A 17,523-nucleotide genomic window follows, 5' to 3' on the forward strand; every position below is an offset into this window, starting at 1 on the left:
GCCCTCTGTCCAGACAAAAATATCTCAAAGACTAGAAGGCTGAAAGTTTGCATGCAGACTGACCCGCAAGAGTGCAGGAATACTTGGTGACCAAAAATTCCCACGGGGGTCCCCCAAAAAGGGGGGTTTCTGAAAAAATCTGAAATGGCAAAAGGACTCTTTTCCATGGTCGTAAAGAGTTCATACTTTGTATTCATTGACTCCCTGTTAAGAAAACCTACCTGGGCAGTTTGGAATCAAGAATTCAGTAGGAGGGCGGAATGGGGGGGGGGAGGTTTCTAAAAAAAAAAAAAATGAACAAAAAATTCTCAAAGACCAGAAGGCCTATGAAGCTGCAAGTTTGCATGCAGGTAGCGCCTGACACACACAGGTGCAGGAATACTTGGTGACTGAAAATTCCCACGGGGGTCGCAATAAAGGGGGCTTTCCGAAAAAATCTGAAATTGCAAAAGAGCCATGAAAATGATCGCCTTTTCTATCACCGTCCTACAAATGCCAATGGGACACATTAAATGGCCATAAATAAAGCCGTTGATTTTTCAACGAGTATCATGATGATGATGATGATGATGATGATGATGATGATGATGATGATAATAATAATAATAATAATAATAATAATAATAATAATAATAATAATAATTTGTTACCTGCCTCTCCCTCTGGATCGAGGCGGGGTACAACCCAAATAAAAACACCATAAAATACATGAAACTAATTCAAACGTTTAAAACCAGTTCATCATTAAAAGCTATCCCCGTCCCACTTTTGTGACAATGTTTGTGCATCTGCCCTCAACAATTATGATACTATATTTATTAAGGAATTATATTATGGCATCCAATTTGCACCATCTCTCTCATGAATGGCCCATGCCTCTAAAAGTTCATGATACAATAGATTTGTTGTCTTCAAGGTGTCACAAAAAGCTCTTTATAACTTATATTGTACTGTTAATGTAACAATGTATAATTCTTATTCATCCTTGCAACAATCCTTTGCACTAAGGCCAGATCTACACCAAGCAGGATATAATGCTTTGAAAACATTTTGAAAATTGTATATGGGGTGTGTCCTGGGCCCCAACAGTTATCACTACTGTTATAAACTGTTTTAAAGCAGTAGTGTAGATCCTGCCTAAGTCACCTCTGTAGAGGTGATGGACAAGTTAAAATGGTCTATTCCAGGTGCCTGATGTACCTGAATGGTTTCTTGAAAGTGCTTGGGGAATTGTCTGCCCTGACTGATCTATGGAATATGGAAACAGCTCTGTTGGTTGACATTATTTCTCCTTAGCGAATTCTCCCCCCTGGCTGTTGGTCAGTCTTAACCCTGATTTAGGGATTGGGATTTAATTTGTTCTGGAAGATTGAGACCATAGTTTGGGACCTTTCCTGAGTTGGTCTGATTTGGCAACAGTTATCCATGCCTTGGTTACATCATGCTTAGATTACTGCAACATGCTCTATGTCAAACTAATTGTAAAGGGTGCCCAGAAGCTTCAATTAGTGCAAAACGTAGCATCTAGGCTAACCAGTGCACGGTATACCATTACTGAAAGACCTGCACTGTTTGCCAATTGTTTTCAGGGGTCAATTCAAGGTGTCAGTTTTAACCTTTAAAGCTCTAAATGGCTCAGTGCCTGGCTATCTAAGCAACCATCCGTCTTGTTATGAACCTGTCAGTTTATTAACTTCTACAGGAGAAGCCCTCCTGAGAACCGCTACCTAAGAGTCCTGTTTGTTGAACTGATGAGAAAGGGCTTTCTCCTGTGTCACTCCCAAATGATGGAATGCACTCCCTGCAGAATTACAGTTGACCCTCATTGTCTTGGCTTTCAGAAAATGTGCTAAGACACATCTCTTTAACCTAGCCTATTTTTAGTGTAATGCTTTTAATGGTTTATTAATGGTTCTGTTTTTTATGGTTTTATTTTAAATTGGTTGTACATCACCTTGGCAACCATTGGCCAAAAGGATGGTATATAAATATAAATAAATCTTATTTCCATTGTACAGCTGAGGATCTGAGCTCATGTCACTATGGTTTGACATGATACAGTCATCTGGCTGAAGCAAAACAAGTCTGGATCTGGACAGAGCTTAGATGGAAGAACATCTAGCAACTCCATAGATACCACCTTGAATTCCATGATGGAAGGAAGGAGAAAAATAAATGAAATAAATAAATAAATAAAATCTATTAGATCAGGTTGGCTCTAATTGCTTGTAGATATCATAAGAACATTAAAAAAATGTCTTTGCAGGATCAGTTCATATTCAGCACTCCAAGAGTGGTCAGCAGGAGGCTGCAATCCTATACAGCTCAGTAGGACTTACTTCTGAATAGACATGCATAGGATTGCACAGTGAATCTATAAGGAGGTCAGATAGCCTTACCCTGTTGTCTTTCCACCCTTACCTGGTAATCAGAGATCAACTACTTCTGAATATGGAAGTCCCATTCTTGGTCCAACAATAATGTGCCTTGAAAAGTTGCATTTCCTCGTGCATTTCTTTTTATAGGTAAAGTAATTCTTTATAACAATTATTGTTTGTTCAGTTAAGGATAATAAAGAGGAACTTAGGTCTCCAGAAATGTATGGCTGCATTCCTGAACTATCACAATCAATTGGAAGAAGGGAGAATTGGAAAAAAAAAATCTATATAGCAAGTCAATACCACTTAAGCCTAGTGGGCATTTTACTGCATCAAAGTGAATCATGAGAGGTGCAAAAAGTCTTGGGGGGAAAAACACTCCCATAAGCTGATAAAGCTGATAAAGCAAACAGAAAAAAATCTAAATAAATTACATTAAAATGATCCTACCTAATGATATTTTTATTCATTAGTGTCATGACATTAAAATCCTCAGCTCTTCTCAGGGCAATTGCAAAATTATGGCATTTGGGAAAATATCTTCTCTGCTTGTTTGCACTTGGGAGGGTGTTGATAATTTATTTTTATTAGCAAGAAATTCAGCAGACTTCCCATATATTTGTCACTTTAACACTGATTGTAAGTTGCTTACTCTCCTCTGCAAAACAGCCATTTTACTGTCTATAAATTGGGTTTTACAGATTGACTTTCTGGTAAGAAACTGCCGCAGCTGTTCTTAGACATTTGTCGAGAGGGGGATGGACTTTAATTCAACCATAGTGATCCATCAAGGAAAATTCTATCATTGCTTTTCACTCTGAATTCCTTGAAAATAAAAGCGAAACCAGTTTTTTAAATGCCTCTAAAAGGAATTAATAAGCATATACCAGTATAGTGCCATCTGTCTATTTATTTATACACACACATACATACACACACACACACACACATATACTTAATTTGAAGGAAATCTAAGATCAGTATACATAAATACCACTGCTAAATATTGTGTTACTCATCCCTAGACAGCAAAATGCGTATTTTATCAAATGTCTGTAGTAGTAGTACAAACTGTAGTGGTCCACCTCCTGACCCAATGGGCTGGGTATTCGTAGGCTCCAGTGGCTTCATCCAGTTACTAGCAAAAAATGTCCTAAAAGTTTAGGGCCCTACATTCATAAAATACTGCCTCCTCCCTATCCCCTATCATGAATTCTATGATCAACTGTGAATGCCTCTTAAGCATACTGTCTACATGCCACTCAAATAAGAAAGGCATAAAAAGGAGGTATGTGTGATGATGACTCTTCAGCATTGAAACTCTCTTCCTCCTGAGATTGATCAATGCTCAAGTCTGAGCATCGTCCTGTAGAAAAGGAAGATGTTCCAATATAGGTGGGGAAGGTTTATTTCAGCAATTCCCTCTGAGCCAATGGAGATTATAAATCTACACTAAGCTTTTCAAGAAGTCAGAAGTTCCCGTTTGAGTACAGGAAAGTGATCTTATAAAAGAAAGTGCTTAGTGCACAGGGACAGGAAACGACAGACACTGAACAATAATGAGTAGTAAAGATAAAAAGTATTCCCTGCAACTCATTTATACTTTTCTCCAAGGAAAATTATAAATACTTTGATTACCTTTTTAAAGCACTTTCCCTCCTTTAAACTGAAACTCAAATATTTATAGTTTAATTAAAATAAAGAAATTCCTACCGACACAGAAAATAATTATTAGGAACATTGCTGTATAGCAATGTTCCTAACACAAAATATGTATAGCAGTTATTGGAAACCACACTCAATGTTGCATTACTGCCATCTAATGTTCAGAGTTGTGTTATCTGAGAGCTACATCCTCCCTGTTCAACCTGAATAGTGTTGTTTAAATGTCACATATGCCAGTCACTGCTAATTTCAATGGAAAGCAAACTTTTCTCTGGGGGCTTCAGTGTCAAGGGCTAAATAATGTGTTTACAATGTATTCTGGAAGGTTACATTTCATAAAATATATTTTTTGTAGAGTTTAGGAATCGTTTGGAGACTGGAAATTTGCCACAAGCCCACACTCATCCTTATATCCCTCCATCTCCCACAAGCAAAATCCCTCTTCCCTTCTATTTAATTAGTGTTAATTAGTTTTATGTCTGCATTGGAGCTAGCTATGGTTGGAGCTAACTAGGATTGCCTTGAAAACTTCATCTGAAACCATGATTGGAAGCGTGTTTGCAACTCAAACCTAATGCAGACCTAACATTAAATTATGGCTATAGAACCATGGGAGGGGGTAAAAGGGAGTCTGAGAGCCCACTGCACACTCCTGATCTCCAAACTGTGCATTTAATATCACAGAATAGATATGAACACTTAACATTACAACCCCATTCAGCGAACGTGCATCTGCGAACCAAATGTATGTGCCTGGGAGACAGGACTGTCTTGGGTCCCCATACACATTCATCGTAACTTCTGAACAGAGCCTACGTGCATAGGAACTGTTTCTATCCACTACTGGAAACCCTGCAAAACTCAGGCTCCATGACCATACAGAGCCTTAAGCATATACAGTTTGTATGTGTGCAGGATCGGTTCAGAAGTTATGATGAACACAGGGTAGCGGGATGTTAGTGAGCTTGATCTCGACCCTTCCTGCACGTTTGAAGCAGTCATTTGGGATTAAATATGCTACACTTCTACAGTCCAGTGGTATTATGATCTATCTATCTATCTATCTATCTATCTATCTATCTATCTATCTCTATATCTATATTACATACTGTTTTCTAATCTAAGCATAACAGATTAAGGGTTAGAAATTAGATTAGAAATTCTCTCAAAATGAAAAATCCATAAGTAGCTGAATGTAAAATATCTTAAAGATTATTACTTTTTTAAAAACAACAACACCCTGATATCACAAGTTACTGGGGGAACTGTTAGTGGGCAGGGGAAAAGCACCTGGGTTTATCTGCTATATTTCTAGAAGGCACCTTGGCAGTGACCTGTACAAGCACAATCTTGAATGTAGGATCACACAGAGACTCCAAAAATTCATAAAGGTAATTTTTATTGCTCAGAATGATCAACTTTGAGGGTGAAACGTAAAATATGTGTGGAATCCAAGATCTAACACCTATACTTGTTAGTATTACCATAAGAAGATTCAAAGGGAAATCATTTTAATTGCAGACAGAAACAGATATTGAGTATCCCAATTCCTAATCATGTTTGGCAGGCAATATGTAAAGAAGGCCCTGCATTTTTGGAGAAAGAGGCTTCATAAAACTGCCTTAGGCTGCAATCCCATACACACTATTGAACTCAACTGGGCTTATTTCTGAGTAGACATGTATAGGATATACTACAAGAGGAATATATTAAAATATACCAATCAGGAGCTTCTGTGGAAATAGCTAACAGGACCCACAATTTTGCTTGTGAAGAAGTGGTGTGAACCTGCTTCTTCTACAGTAAAAGAATGGCTAGTGAAAATACAGAAACTAGCCAAAGTGTCAACATTGATTTCAGTATATATGTCCAAAAGACAAGATCAGAATACAGAGAAGTTTAGAACATTCTGGTCCCCTTTTATTGATTTTATGAAGGGCTGATTCAATTTAGATATTAATAGGCACAAGAGCTTTTCTTTAATCCAAACATTATTGATATTTATCATATTGATGGAAGCTCGGAGAATGGCAACCACGGAGAGGGCCTTTTCAGTGGTGGCCCCTCAATTATGGAATTATCTCCCTGACGAGGCTTGCCTGGCGCCAACATTGTTATCTTTTCAGTGCCAGGTCAAGACTTTTCTCTTCTCCCAGGCATTTAAGAGCATATGCTGAGTGTTTTTTAACTGAACCCAGAATAGTTGTTTTTAAATGGATATTGTCTGTTTTTGTTTATATTTTATGCTGTTTATGGATTTAAATTTTATATATTTCTTTTTAATGTTCACTGTTTTTAACTTCTGTAAACTGCCCAGAGAGCTAATAATAATTCCTGAGAATTTATATTTGTACATATTGATAATAAAAATGTTTGTGTGTGGATTATCTCACTCTCACCCAGGGAGGTATTTGTGTGAAAGTGCATGCATACACATTTTCTCTACTAAGGTAGCACTGGGCTTCTTGTAGAGACTACTTCATTTAGCGGCTTCACCATGTAACAGTGAAGTGGCACAATCACCCAGTGGTATCCTCCACTGATGGGAAGCATCCATCGGCTGAATGAAAGAGGGAGATAGTTGTTTTTGTCATAATTATCCTTGGGCAGTTCAATGAATTTTCTTTTGATGTCAGAGGTGGTAAAGCAACCCCAACCCCTGAAAAACACTCTATTCCCGAAAGAAAGATAAGGACACTGTGTGTGTGTGTGTGTGTGTGTGTGTGTGTGAGACAATACATTTCAAGGCTTAGTTCAATTTAACTCTAGCACAGCCTTCCCCAAACTGGTTCTTGCCAGATGTTTTAAACTTCAGCTACCATTGCCCCAACCCCTGACAAATCATCAGGAATGCTGGAAGTTGCAGTCTAAGACATCTGGAGGGCACCAGGTTGGGAAAAGGTGCTCTTGCAAGGAGCACCATGCACCACGACCTGAAAAGAGCTTCCGCTCTCCCGATTCCTCGCCCTCTCTTTCTACATTTTATATAATTTTATTTTCAGACCTCAGTGGTGGTAAAGAAAAGGCAACCAGCATGATGAGATGAACAAATGCAGCGCAACCCGCGGGGAGCCATTTGTTATTGTATTAATCGATTCAGTTTCAGCAGAATGTTCTCTTTGGAATACCTTCAGAGAAACAAACAGGCTGCAAATGCAGGGATTTAACTACACAGCAATCCACTGATTGTCTCTTGGATATTCATAAGTTACAGAGCTCCTTCCACCTTTTAGATTTCATTTCAGTTGTAATAAGAAGGCATAAATAATTGAGAGACATGCAATAAATTATTCAGCTAAGTGCACAGTTTCCAAGGAATCCTAGCATGAGTCGGGATTAATGGTATAATGCAAGTCAGAGGCAGAAGTTGTGCTGACACCCCACCATTACCACATGCAGGAACGGTGCTGGGTGCTTGGCGCTTCTCAGCATGTGCCTTCCACCAAGGGGACATATTAACACCTCTTGAATATTGATGGAGTCGAAGTCCCTTCTGCCTGCTGTGTACTTCTGTTGCTGGGTCGTGCATGCCTATAGAACAGTGAGCCTTAACTCAAAGCTTCTTTTTATGCAACTGATTGGGACTTTTGCTATCCAGAGATGATTGCAATCTCTTCCCAGTGACCACTGTTCAGGAGGACACAGAAACTTAACCATTATAAGTAATAAATAATACAAATATAGATTAATTGGAGAAGTGGCCTTTAAGAATAAAAAGGGTGAGCGGAGGGGAAACGCCCAGGAGTTATAGGCAATTGTGATAAGGCAAGTTTGTATGGAAAACTACTATTTTATTTAACAATGCAGATAACAATACCCCATCAATGGACAGAGGATTTATCCTTACTTGCCCTCCATGAATTGGAAACATATCAAAGACAGCAGAAGATGGTAGACTAGCAAGACAACGGGAAAGCCTATAGGGAAATTTACACATGAGTAGATCAATTAGCCACCAATTAGTTTTTCACACTAGCGCTTCACCCAGGAGATAACAGACCTGGCTGTCTCTGGCCTCAACTTTGCCTTTTCCTCTCCCCACATACCCTTTTATTTCTTTCCTAACCTATACCGATGTTGTGTTGTGTTGTGTTGGTTTAGTTAGTTATATGGTTTTGAAACGTAATGTATTTTTTTAAAGCAATAAACGTTATTAAAGTGAGAACGACAATGCGTTGCATGTGACACTAGTGTTGTTGTTTTAATGGTCATATATGCATTGATCTCTCTAGAGCTTCTCACTTCTGTAAGTTGTTTTATACCTTAGCCTGAAGTGAATTCAAGAATAACTGACCAGGTTTTGTCTCATTGTCAGTGCACTGAGTACATCCAGACTGACTTGTATTGATTTGCACCGTGATGGTGACTTGAGAGTTCTGTCCTAGTTCATGACAACAGGCTTCAGAAAATGTTAGCTTTCAGTTGCAATAAAACTATGAACTGGGGGTTGAGGTTGGGTGGGACATAATTCTGATAAGAAAGACAAGGGCATGGATCAGTTTTGTCTTGGTTTAACTGCTATGGCACACTTCCTTTGGCATATTCCCCTGCCAAAGGAAGTGAGGCAGGTGGCTACCAGGAGAAGGGCCTTCTCTGCTGTGGCACCCCGGCTGTGGAATGAGCTCCCTAAGGAGGTTCGCTTGGCACCTACATTATATTCTTTTAGACGCCAGGTGAAGACCTTTTCATTTTCTCAGTATTTTAACAGTCTATGAATTAATTTTAACTTGGTGTTTTAAATTTGTATTTTAAATTTGTATTTTTTGCATTGCTGCTGTTTTTATCTGGTTGAGCTTTTATATTGTATTTTATATTATGGTTTTATACTGTTGTTTTATACTTGAATTGGCTTAATTTTGTAAACCGCCCAGAGAGCTTCGGCTATTGGGTGGTATAGAAATGCAATAAATAAATGAATAATGGCTCACCACAAATAATTCTAGGAACTGGCATTTAGGGCTCAATCCTTTGCATGTTTAGACAGAAAAAAGACCTATAATTCCCAGCATGCTCCAGCCAGCTGGGAGTTGTAGGACCTTTTTTTCTGTCTAAATGGGCATAGGGTTATGTCCTTAGTGAAGATTTTACAGATATCACTACTACTCTCAGAGAACTACAGTTCTTCAGGGAGATGGAATTTAGCTTTGGGTGCAGATACGTTCTTACTTTATTTATTTCATTTATAGTCCATCTCCTCTCCAAGAAGCTCAGGGTGGCGTACAATGTGACTCCCCCCGTTACATTTTATCTTCACAAACAACCCGGTGAGAGAGAGTAACTGGCCCAAGGTCACTGAGCAAGGATCATGGAAGAGTGTGGATTAGAGCTTGGGTCGCCTAAACTAGCCTTCCCTAACCTGGTGCCCTCCTGATGTGTTGAACTACAGCTTCCATCACCCCCAACCAGCAATTGTATTCCAGCACATCCAGAGGGCACCAGCATGGGGGAGGCTGCTCTAGCCACTACACTGGCTGTCAGTTCTTCGGCCTGATTTGACAGTGACATGAGGAGCAGTAGCTGGCAAGAGCTCTTCCCTTAATTCCCTGTATTCAAGGCTGTAGGTGTATATATCTGGCATAGAATTCAGTTCCTGAGCATCACTGTTTTAACAGTTTTAAACAAAAACACACAGGTTTCTAAATCCTCTAGCTTGAAAATTCAGGAGCTACCTGGGGAAACAGAGGGGTATTGGGCAGGTCTTCAAGTAGAAAAAATGTAAATCTTTCTTGTTCTGCCAATAGCTCCTAGTCCCTCCCCCATAGCTACTAAGAGCAAATAAATACAGCCACGTATACCAGTTTGCATAATGTATTACAGTAGCACTATTTAGTGCCATCTGAAAACATCTCTAAATATCTTGCTATAATCTCTTATAGCAGAAGCCAATTCTAACAACTTTGCCATTCTGGCAGAAGACATTGTGCTTTTTGTGGAGAGGGAGGGAGAGAGAGAATGTATCGGGGAGCGCATGAGTTTATATAGGCACAAGTGCAGTTTCAGCATTCAGAAAATGAGCACTGGCACAAGGAATTGAAAAATAGTGCTGGATGCTTGCATAGTATTTGAAAAGTGTCACATGTGATTCATTCTAAAAATTAGGTTAAAAAGCTATAGAGATGCCAGGAATCAATATCAGTCTAAATATGTGTATTGAGCATATACACATATGCTCAATACACAATTGCACACTGGTATGCAATCCAGCCTATGCTGATCGGACAGCAAAACCTCAGGTTTTCCTAATGAGATTCAGGCAGAGACGCATGGCCAATTTCCCAGAATTGATAAACTGAAGAAAGAAAGAAAAAACCACAGTCATATGAATGTGTCACATTCCAAGTATCCCAGTACAGTTATGCTCAGTGGTAGTCCATATTGGGTCAGAACACCTGCAGCTGTCATTTAGTCGTTCTACCTAATTTGACCATCAGTCAGTGAGTAGCAGCTGGTCACAGGTCTTCAGCCAGCACCACGCTACGTGCTGTCCAGTAGCTAAGCAAGAAGCTAGTCGGCAACAAGAGGTAGTGTGAAAAGATTAACACAAAATGGAAACAAGAAAGCAGGAGGACCACTAGAACTGGCAAAAGAATAGAGATCACATGGCGAAATCGCTAGGCAACCTCTTAACCTCCAATTACTAGTAATTCTGAAACTAGTCTATGCTCAATGTCGGTGGTTATTTTAGAAACAGGGTTAAATCTATCCTTTACAAGTGTTCACCTGAACTGGATCAGAGCTATGCATGCTGGCTTCACTCCCAATATCTGCATATGCTGGGGCTTGCCTGGGTCCAGCTTCAGCTGAGAGCCCCCTCCCTCCTGCTACCAACTGTCTCTGCAGAGGCCACCAGTGAGGGAGGAAGCAGCAGCCAGGCACCTCTCCACCGTGCCTGGGTCCAGCTCCAGCTCAGAGCCCCCTCCCTCCTGCTGTCAACTGTAATTATTATTATTATTATTTATTTATTTATATAGCACCATCAATGTACATGGTGCTGTACAGAGTAAAACAGTAAATAGCAAGACCCTGCCGCATAGGCTTACATTCTAATAAAATCATAATAAAACAATAAGGAGGGGAAGAGAATGCAAAGAGGCACAGGGTAGGGTCAACAGGCACTGGGTAGGGTAAAACTAACAGTATAAAGTCAGAACAAAATCAAGTTTTAAAAGCTTTAGGAAAAAGAAAAGTTTTTAGCTGAGCTTTAAAAGCTGCGGCTGTGCTGTGCAGTTCTCTCAGGCCAACTGCTGAACTTTGCAACTAAGATTGTAGTGCCTGAATTTGCTTTCCTTTTCCCCCTCCTCCTCCTCCCTCCCAATCCCCTTTCCTTTTGTGTCATGTCTTTTAGATTGTAAGCCTGTGGGCAGGGACTGTCAAGAAATACTTTTGTAAGCCGCCGTGAGAGCCTTTTTTGGCTGAATGGCGGCATAAAAATCCTTAAATAAATAAATAAATAAAAACAAATTGCCTCCTTAGTTTCCGAGAGGCATGAAGAATCTCAGCATGTTTTACACATGTTTAAGCAAATGTGAGTACAACTCTCTGTATGGGACTCTGAATGTGTAGAATTCTACTTGCGTTCAAGTGAACATGAGCAGAACTCCTGCTGGAGGCAGCAAAACTCAGCAGCAATACTTCTTGGGGTGGGGATGAAAACAGGAGATGCAATACTGCAAGCAGCAGCTAAGATGTTTTTGGCGCCACAGATTCTGAGCTGGAGCAGTCTTTACTTAGTGATAAGAATTTGGAATTTCAGCAGTTCACAAGAGTGCTTAGCTCACTCCAGTGCTGGTTTGAAGCTCATTTTGCTAGATGAGACACTTTCCTTAAAACAGATTATTAAATATCACTGTAGGCATTCAAGTGCATGTCATACGCACACAGGAAATTATTTCCTCCCTTCTGCTGTATTCTGTTAGACATCGCTTTTCCCAAACTTAATTTACTTCTCTCGCAAATAAAGGTGACAGAATGTTAAGAGAATCAACTGTCAAAATGTGCAGCAAATAACAGTTCTGGTGAACTAAACAATAGTTCTGGCGAAAGCTGCTATGGGCACCTTACAGAGAACGTACTGCTATATTGTGGCGCAAGTTATACTCTGGCTCCCTCAAGTGGCACATTGCTGAACTGCAGGGTTCTCTAAGTAGAAAGGGAACCAAAAGTACTTTGCTTCAGAATACAAGGAACTTTTGCAATAGATTAAAGGTTTTAAATCTACAACAAAAGAGTAGAGGGGGCATGCTCAGAGTTGCCTTTTATGAAGTCAAATAGCCCTCTGGTACTGATGTTCCCCAGCAACATGCTGCCTTTGATTCTGAAGGTAATATATAAACATCACGACTAGTCGTCATTGAGAGCCTTATTCTCCATGGATCTAATTTCCTTTTAAAATGGTCTATGTTGATGAGCATCACCACATTTTGTGGTAGCAAATTCCATAATTTAATGATGTGCTGTGTGAAGAAATCCTTCCTTTTGTCTGTCCTGAATCTCCCACCATTCAGCTTCATTGGATGATCTTCGGTTCCAGTATTATGGAAAATATCCATTTTCTCCACACCATGTATAATTTGATAAACTTCTGTGTCCCTGCTTACTCTTTTTTTTAAAAAAAAAACTAAACTAAAAAAACAACACCCAAACTTTCTAAACTTTCCTCATAGGGGAGTTGCTCCAGCTTGCTGGACATTTATCCTTCCAGCTCTACAGTGACTTGCAATGATCAAAATTGTGCACATATTCCAGGAGTGATCACACCATAAATTTGTATGAAGTCTTTTTAATATTGGCAGTTTTAGTTTCAATCCCTTTCTTAATGATTCCTAGCATGGAATTCACCTTTTTCACTGCTGCTACACACTGAGTCAATATTTTCACCAATTCATCTCCACTGTGATCACAGGATCCCTTTCCTGATTAGCCACTGCCGGTTCAGACCATACTAGATATACCAGCTAAAATCTTTGCTTGCTAGTTTAGGCTGCAGTAGTTCAGGAATGATCAGCTGTTCAGGCTGAAAACTCCAAAGGAAAGGAACTACAAAGAGAAAGAAGAACGTATTTCAGAGAAAAGCAGGAAAACGTGTGGAAAGAAATTGTAATACACTAAGACTACATTCATATACATCGACCTTCCCCCAGCTGGTGTCCTCCAGATGTTTTAGACTGCAATTCAGAGCATTCCCGACTACTGGCCATGCTGGCTGAGGCTGACTGGAGTTGAAGTTCAAAACATCTGGAGGGTGCCAGCTTGGTCATACACATTTATTTGGGAGTAAATCTCATTGAACTCAATGGGATTTATTTCTTGAATTGTACTATAAAGGCCCTCTGTCTTAAATCACTTTTAGGTCTCCACCCATTTATTGTAAGTGAAAATGGGCTTAACATTGTGTGCAGGCAAACATTACTCCATTTTGTTCCATCATTTATCTTTGATGACAACAATGTTTAAAGACCTAATTTCAATATATTTAATGATATATAAAATATATTATTAAATATTGTGGTCTTTAAATATTGTTGTCTTCAACAATGTTGTTTTTTTAAAAAAGAAAAAAGTCAGTGCACTCTATAATACACTTACAATTGTTCTTCTTCTCTTTTAGCTTTTTTGTCAGTAACCAAGTAAACAGTTCCAAAGCTTCCACGTCCAAGTTTCTGATGAATATCGTATCTTCCTGCAATCAATGTCTTTGAGCACGTAGAAATAGTTGCAAGAGGACTACCATGCTTAACTACTTCTTGGAATCTCAACATTGCTCCATAGGGCAGATCTAGCTAAATATGTATATTGAGTATACAGAATAAAGGCTCTTTTATCTTGATATGGATGTGTATCACCTGCAAGAGAAAATAATAGCCTAAGATGCACTTCTTTGTACTTTCTAGAACAGAATGTTAGTTTCTCCTTTTATCTTGCTGTGATTTTAAGCTTTGTTATGTTGTTGCTGGGAGCCCTGGTGGACAGAAAAGCAATATAATAATAATAATAATATAAAAGCATAAAGTATGGCAGGAGTTGAGACATACTGAGAAGGCAATGAGTCTAGCTGAGGTGCCTACAAGTTGCACAGACAAAATGCCATGTCCTAGCACTAACATAAATTATGTTGTGCTAGCATAAGCTAGTGCAACATCAAGAGCTTTGCTGACGTGATGTGTTTCCCAACTCGGATTGCACTAGAGGTTGCCTACACTACCACAATGTAATTTACATTAGTGCTAGTGCCAAATTGGATACTGCCCTATATCTCCCCATGACTACAGTGCAAAATAGATCCCCGCTTGAAACAGGAGCAGAGGAGTTGCAAGCGAGGTTGTGACTGGTTAATAATCAGAAAATTTCAGCAGTGTAGATAGTTTTCTTCCACCTGTGATGTGGGCTAATCCTTTAATCTTGAACAGTGAAAGGAAGATGGGAAAAGTGGAGCTCCATGTGTTTATTCAATAAAAAGTAATATTTGCAAGAAGGCAGGCTATCTGCATGTTGCATTTCTAATTTCCTATTGCAGTTGATGGGATGGTGTACTCCATTCCTTATTTTTCTAAAATGTTCTTACAGTATTGCCAGTCTACTCCAAAGAAACTAAATTATTCCTCAACACATTAGTAAGCACTAATTCCAGCATCCCAAGTGGTCTCATGCCTACTCTACTTACTTACATAAAAACACTTCCTTTTGATCTTATTTGCTTGCCATTTGTCTCCCACCTCTTCATTTTCTTTCCTTTATTTTCTTTTTCTATTCATTTAATAACTTGCAGCATATTACATAGGTGCAGATTTCTATTTCTTATGCAACAAGCCTCCTTTCTGCTTTCTATTAACCCTCAGCATGCCCCAATCCTGCTCACCAACATGCCAAATTATTCCTTTTAAACAGTGAATTATATCCTTATAACAAGAGACACAAAATCTGAGTTGAAGTTATTGATGTCACATGAAAAAGCCCAGTGATGCTAGTGCATTTATTTATTACTACCACCTCATCGCAACTATATAGATTTATGTCATTAGCATCAATGTGGGACAGATTGATTTCTCTTTGACTGCAAACCTGTGGTCAATTAAATGTGTGTAACTCCCACTGAGTCCATTGATTTATTTTGAATTTTTGTCACTTCTTGTGATGGATTGTACGTTGCATTTAGCAAATATTTTAATGGCAGAAAATTTATTATTATTATTATTATTATTATTATTATTATTATTATTATTTCCTGCCCTATATCACTAGGATCTCAGGGCAGCATATAGATAAAAAAATAACACTCCTCAGCATTAATTGCATAGATTCATTGACATTACTACTTTGTTTGGCATCCTTCTAAGGCTTAAAAAGCACTCACGAGGGTCCTATTTTGGTGCTGCTGTGCTATTGTTGTTTTAATAAGTGCAGCATGAAAGATTTGTAAAATTATATTGTTTGTTAAACAACAAGTTTCATTTTTAAGTTGCAGAATGTCTACATTTTAAACAGTAGCTTTCTTCATCAAACTGTTCCCAAGCTTCAATGAGGCTTATGTGAGTCTGTAATTCGTAACAATAACACCATGTGTGTGAAACTGTTCTGACACCCAGCTGCTGAGATATTGACACATCCTGTGCCAAGGACTTGTACTTGGCAGTGTGATTTCCTAATGAAGTGCAGCCAAATTTCTAATTACTGAAAGTGATGTTCACAATAGAACAAATGAATTGTAATCTTGGCTTCAAAAAGAAAACACTTCAACGAGACAGAATATGAGCATCTTTCTAATTCCATGCCCTCCTACAAGAAAAGAGGATAACAAAAACAATGGTAAAATGCGTGTATTATGCTGAGAGTACCAGCTAGGAGAACTCCTGTTTCCATAATTCTCAGTTTGTCTCACAAAGACAAGCAGACCATAATGATGTCTGCAAAGCAAATAGATCTGCTGGTATTTTTCAGTCTCCATGTTATAAATTTTTGCATGTAAATACAGAAGAGTAACTACCACTGTTAAAATACATGGTTGTCTTCCCCAATCTGGTGCCATCTAAATGTTTTGGACTACAACTTCTATCAGTCCCAGCCAAACTGGCCAATGGCCAGGGATGATGGGAGTTGTAGTCCAAAACATCTAGACGGCACTAGGTTGGGGAAGATTGTTGCAAGGTATGTGAAATGTTTTGACTACCCTATACAAATACCAAGCTAGCATTATAATCACATAGCTAAAGGCGCCTCCTGAAAACATCTTTATTCCAAGAAGCCTTTCTTTAACATGCAGCCTTGGATTTCTGATTTTTGCTTCTTTTTAAATTTTGTTTTAACTGTTTTATTCTGTTTTTATTTTCATTTTACCTTGTACACCGCTCTGAAATTTTTCAATGAGGAGCAGTATATAAATATTCTAAATAAATAAATAAATAATGATGTCTCTGCTTTTGACATTATTTTTCTCAACAAAGATCTTAACACTTGATGGAACTTCACTGGAGGCATATTAATTTCATGCCAGAATATATTCTGCACATCAGCTTCCAGCCTGCTCACAAAATTGACCCTATTCAGACAACACACACTAAATTACAGTGGTTAAGCATTTTGAGCTAAACATGATGGCTCAGCGTTTCATATGAACCATGACTTAGCATGTCGTGTGAACCATTCCTAACCATGGTAGCTATTATTATTATTATTATTATTATATTTATTTATATAGCACCATCAATGTACATGATGCTGTACAGAGTAAAACAATAAATAACAAGACCCTGCCACATAGGCTTACATTCTAATAAAATCATAATAAAACAATAAGGAGGGGAAGAGAATGCACCAAACAGGCAGTATAAAAGTCAGAACAAAATCAAGTTTTAAAAGCTTTAGGAAAAAGAAAAGTTTTTAGCTGAGCTTTAAAAGCTGCGGTTGAACTTGTAGTTCTCAAATGTTCTGGAAGAGCGTTCCAGGCATAAGGGGCAGCCGAAGAAAATGGACGAAGCCGAGCAAGGGAAGTAGAGACCCTTGGGCAGGTGAGAGACATGGCATTAGAGGAGCAAAGAGCACGAGCGGGGCAGTAGGGTGAGATGAGAGAGGAAAGATAGGAAGGAGCTAGACAGTGAAAAGCTTTGTAGGTCAACAGGAGAAGTTTATATTGGATTCTGAAGTGAATTGGAAGCCAATGAAGAGATTTCAGAAGTGGAGTAACATGGTCAGAGCGGCGAGCCAAGAAGATGATCTTAGCAGCAGAGTGGTGAACAGAAACCAACGGACTGATGTGAGAAGAAGAAGGCCAGTGAGAAGAAGGCTGCAGTAGTCCAACCGAGAAATAACCAATGCATGAACAAGAGTCTTGGCAGAAGAGACAGACAAAAAAGCTACATAACGGTTTAAACACTCTCACAAACCACTTACTGCAAAAGGGTTAGTGGCCTAACCATGGCTTAGTATGTTGTCTGAACAGGCCAACTGAGTTGAAATTGACTGCATCTAATCATTCTAAAACCACACT

The 17,523-nt window shown here is 38.9% G+C and overlaps 1 protein-coding gene across 1 annotated transcript in view; it reads right to left on the reverse strand.

Annotated features, from left to right (window-relative positions):
* The window catches only part of NEK11 (NIMA related kinase 11), a 99,442-nt gene that overhangs the window by 80,617 nt on the left and 1,302 nt on the right, over window positions 1-17,523 (reverse strand). The window contains exon 2 of the mRNA XM_063124386.1: window positions 13,629-13,885. Coding sequence (XP_062980456.1) covers window positions 13,629-13,801 — 173 coding nt within the window. The 5' untranslated portion in view covers window positions 13,802-13,885. The remainder of the gene's footprint in view (window positions 1-13,628; window positions 13,886-17,523) is intronic.

Source organism: Elgaria multicarinata, chromosome 1 (genome assembly GCF_023053635.1).
Source record: "Elgaria multicarinata webbii isolate HBS135686 ecotype San Diego chromosome 1, rElgMul1.1.pri, whole genome shotgun sequence".
NCBI classification, from domain to species: domain Eukaryota; kingdom Metazoa; phylum Chordata; class Lepidosauria; order Squamata; family Anguidae; genus Elgaria; species Elgaria multicarinata.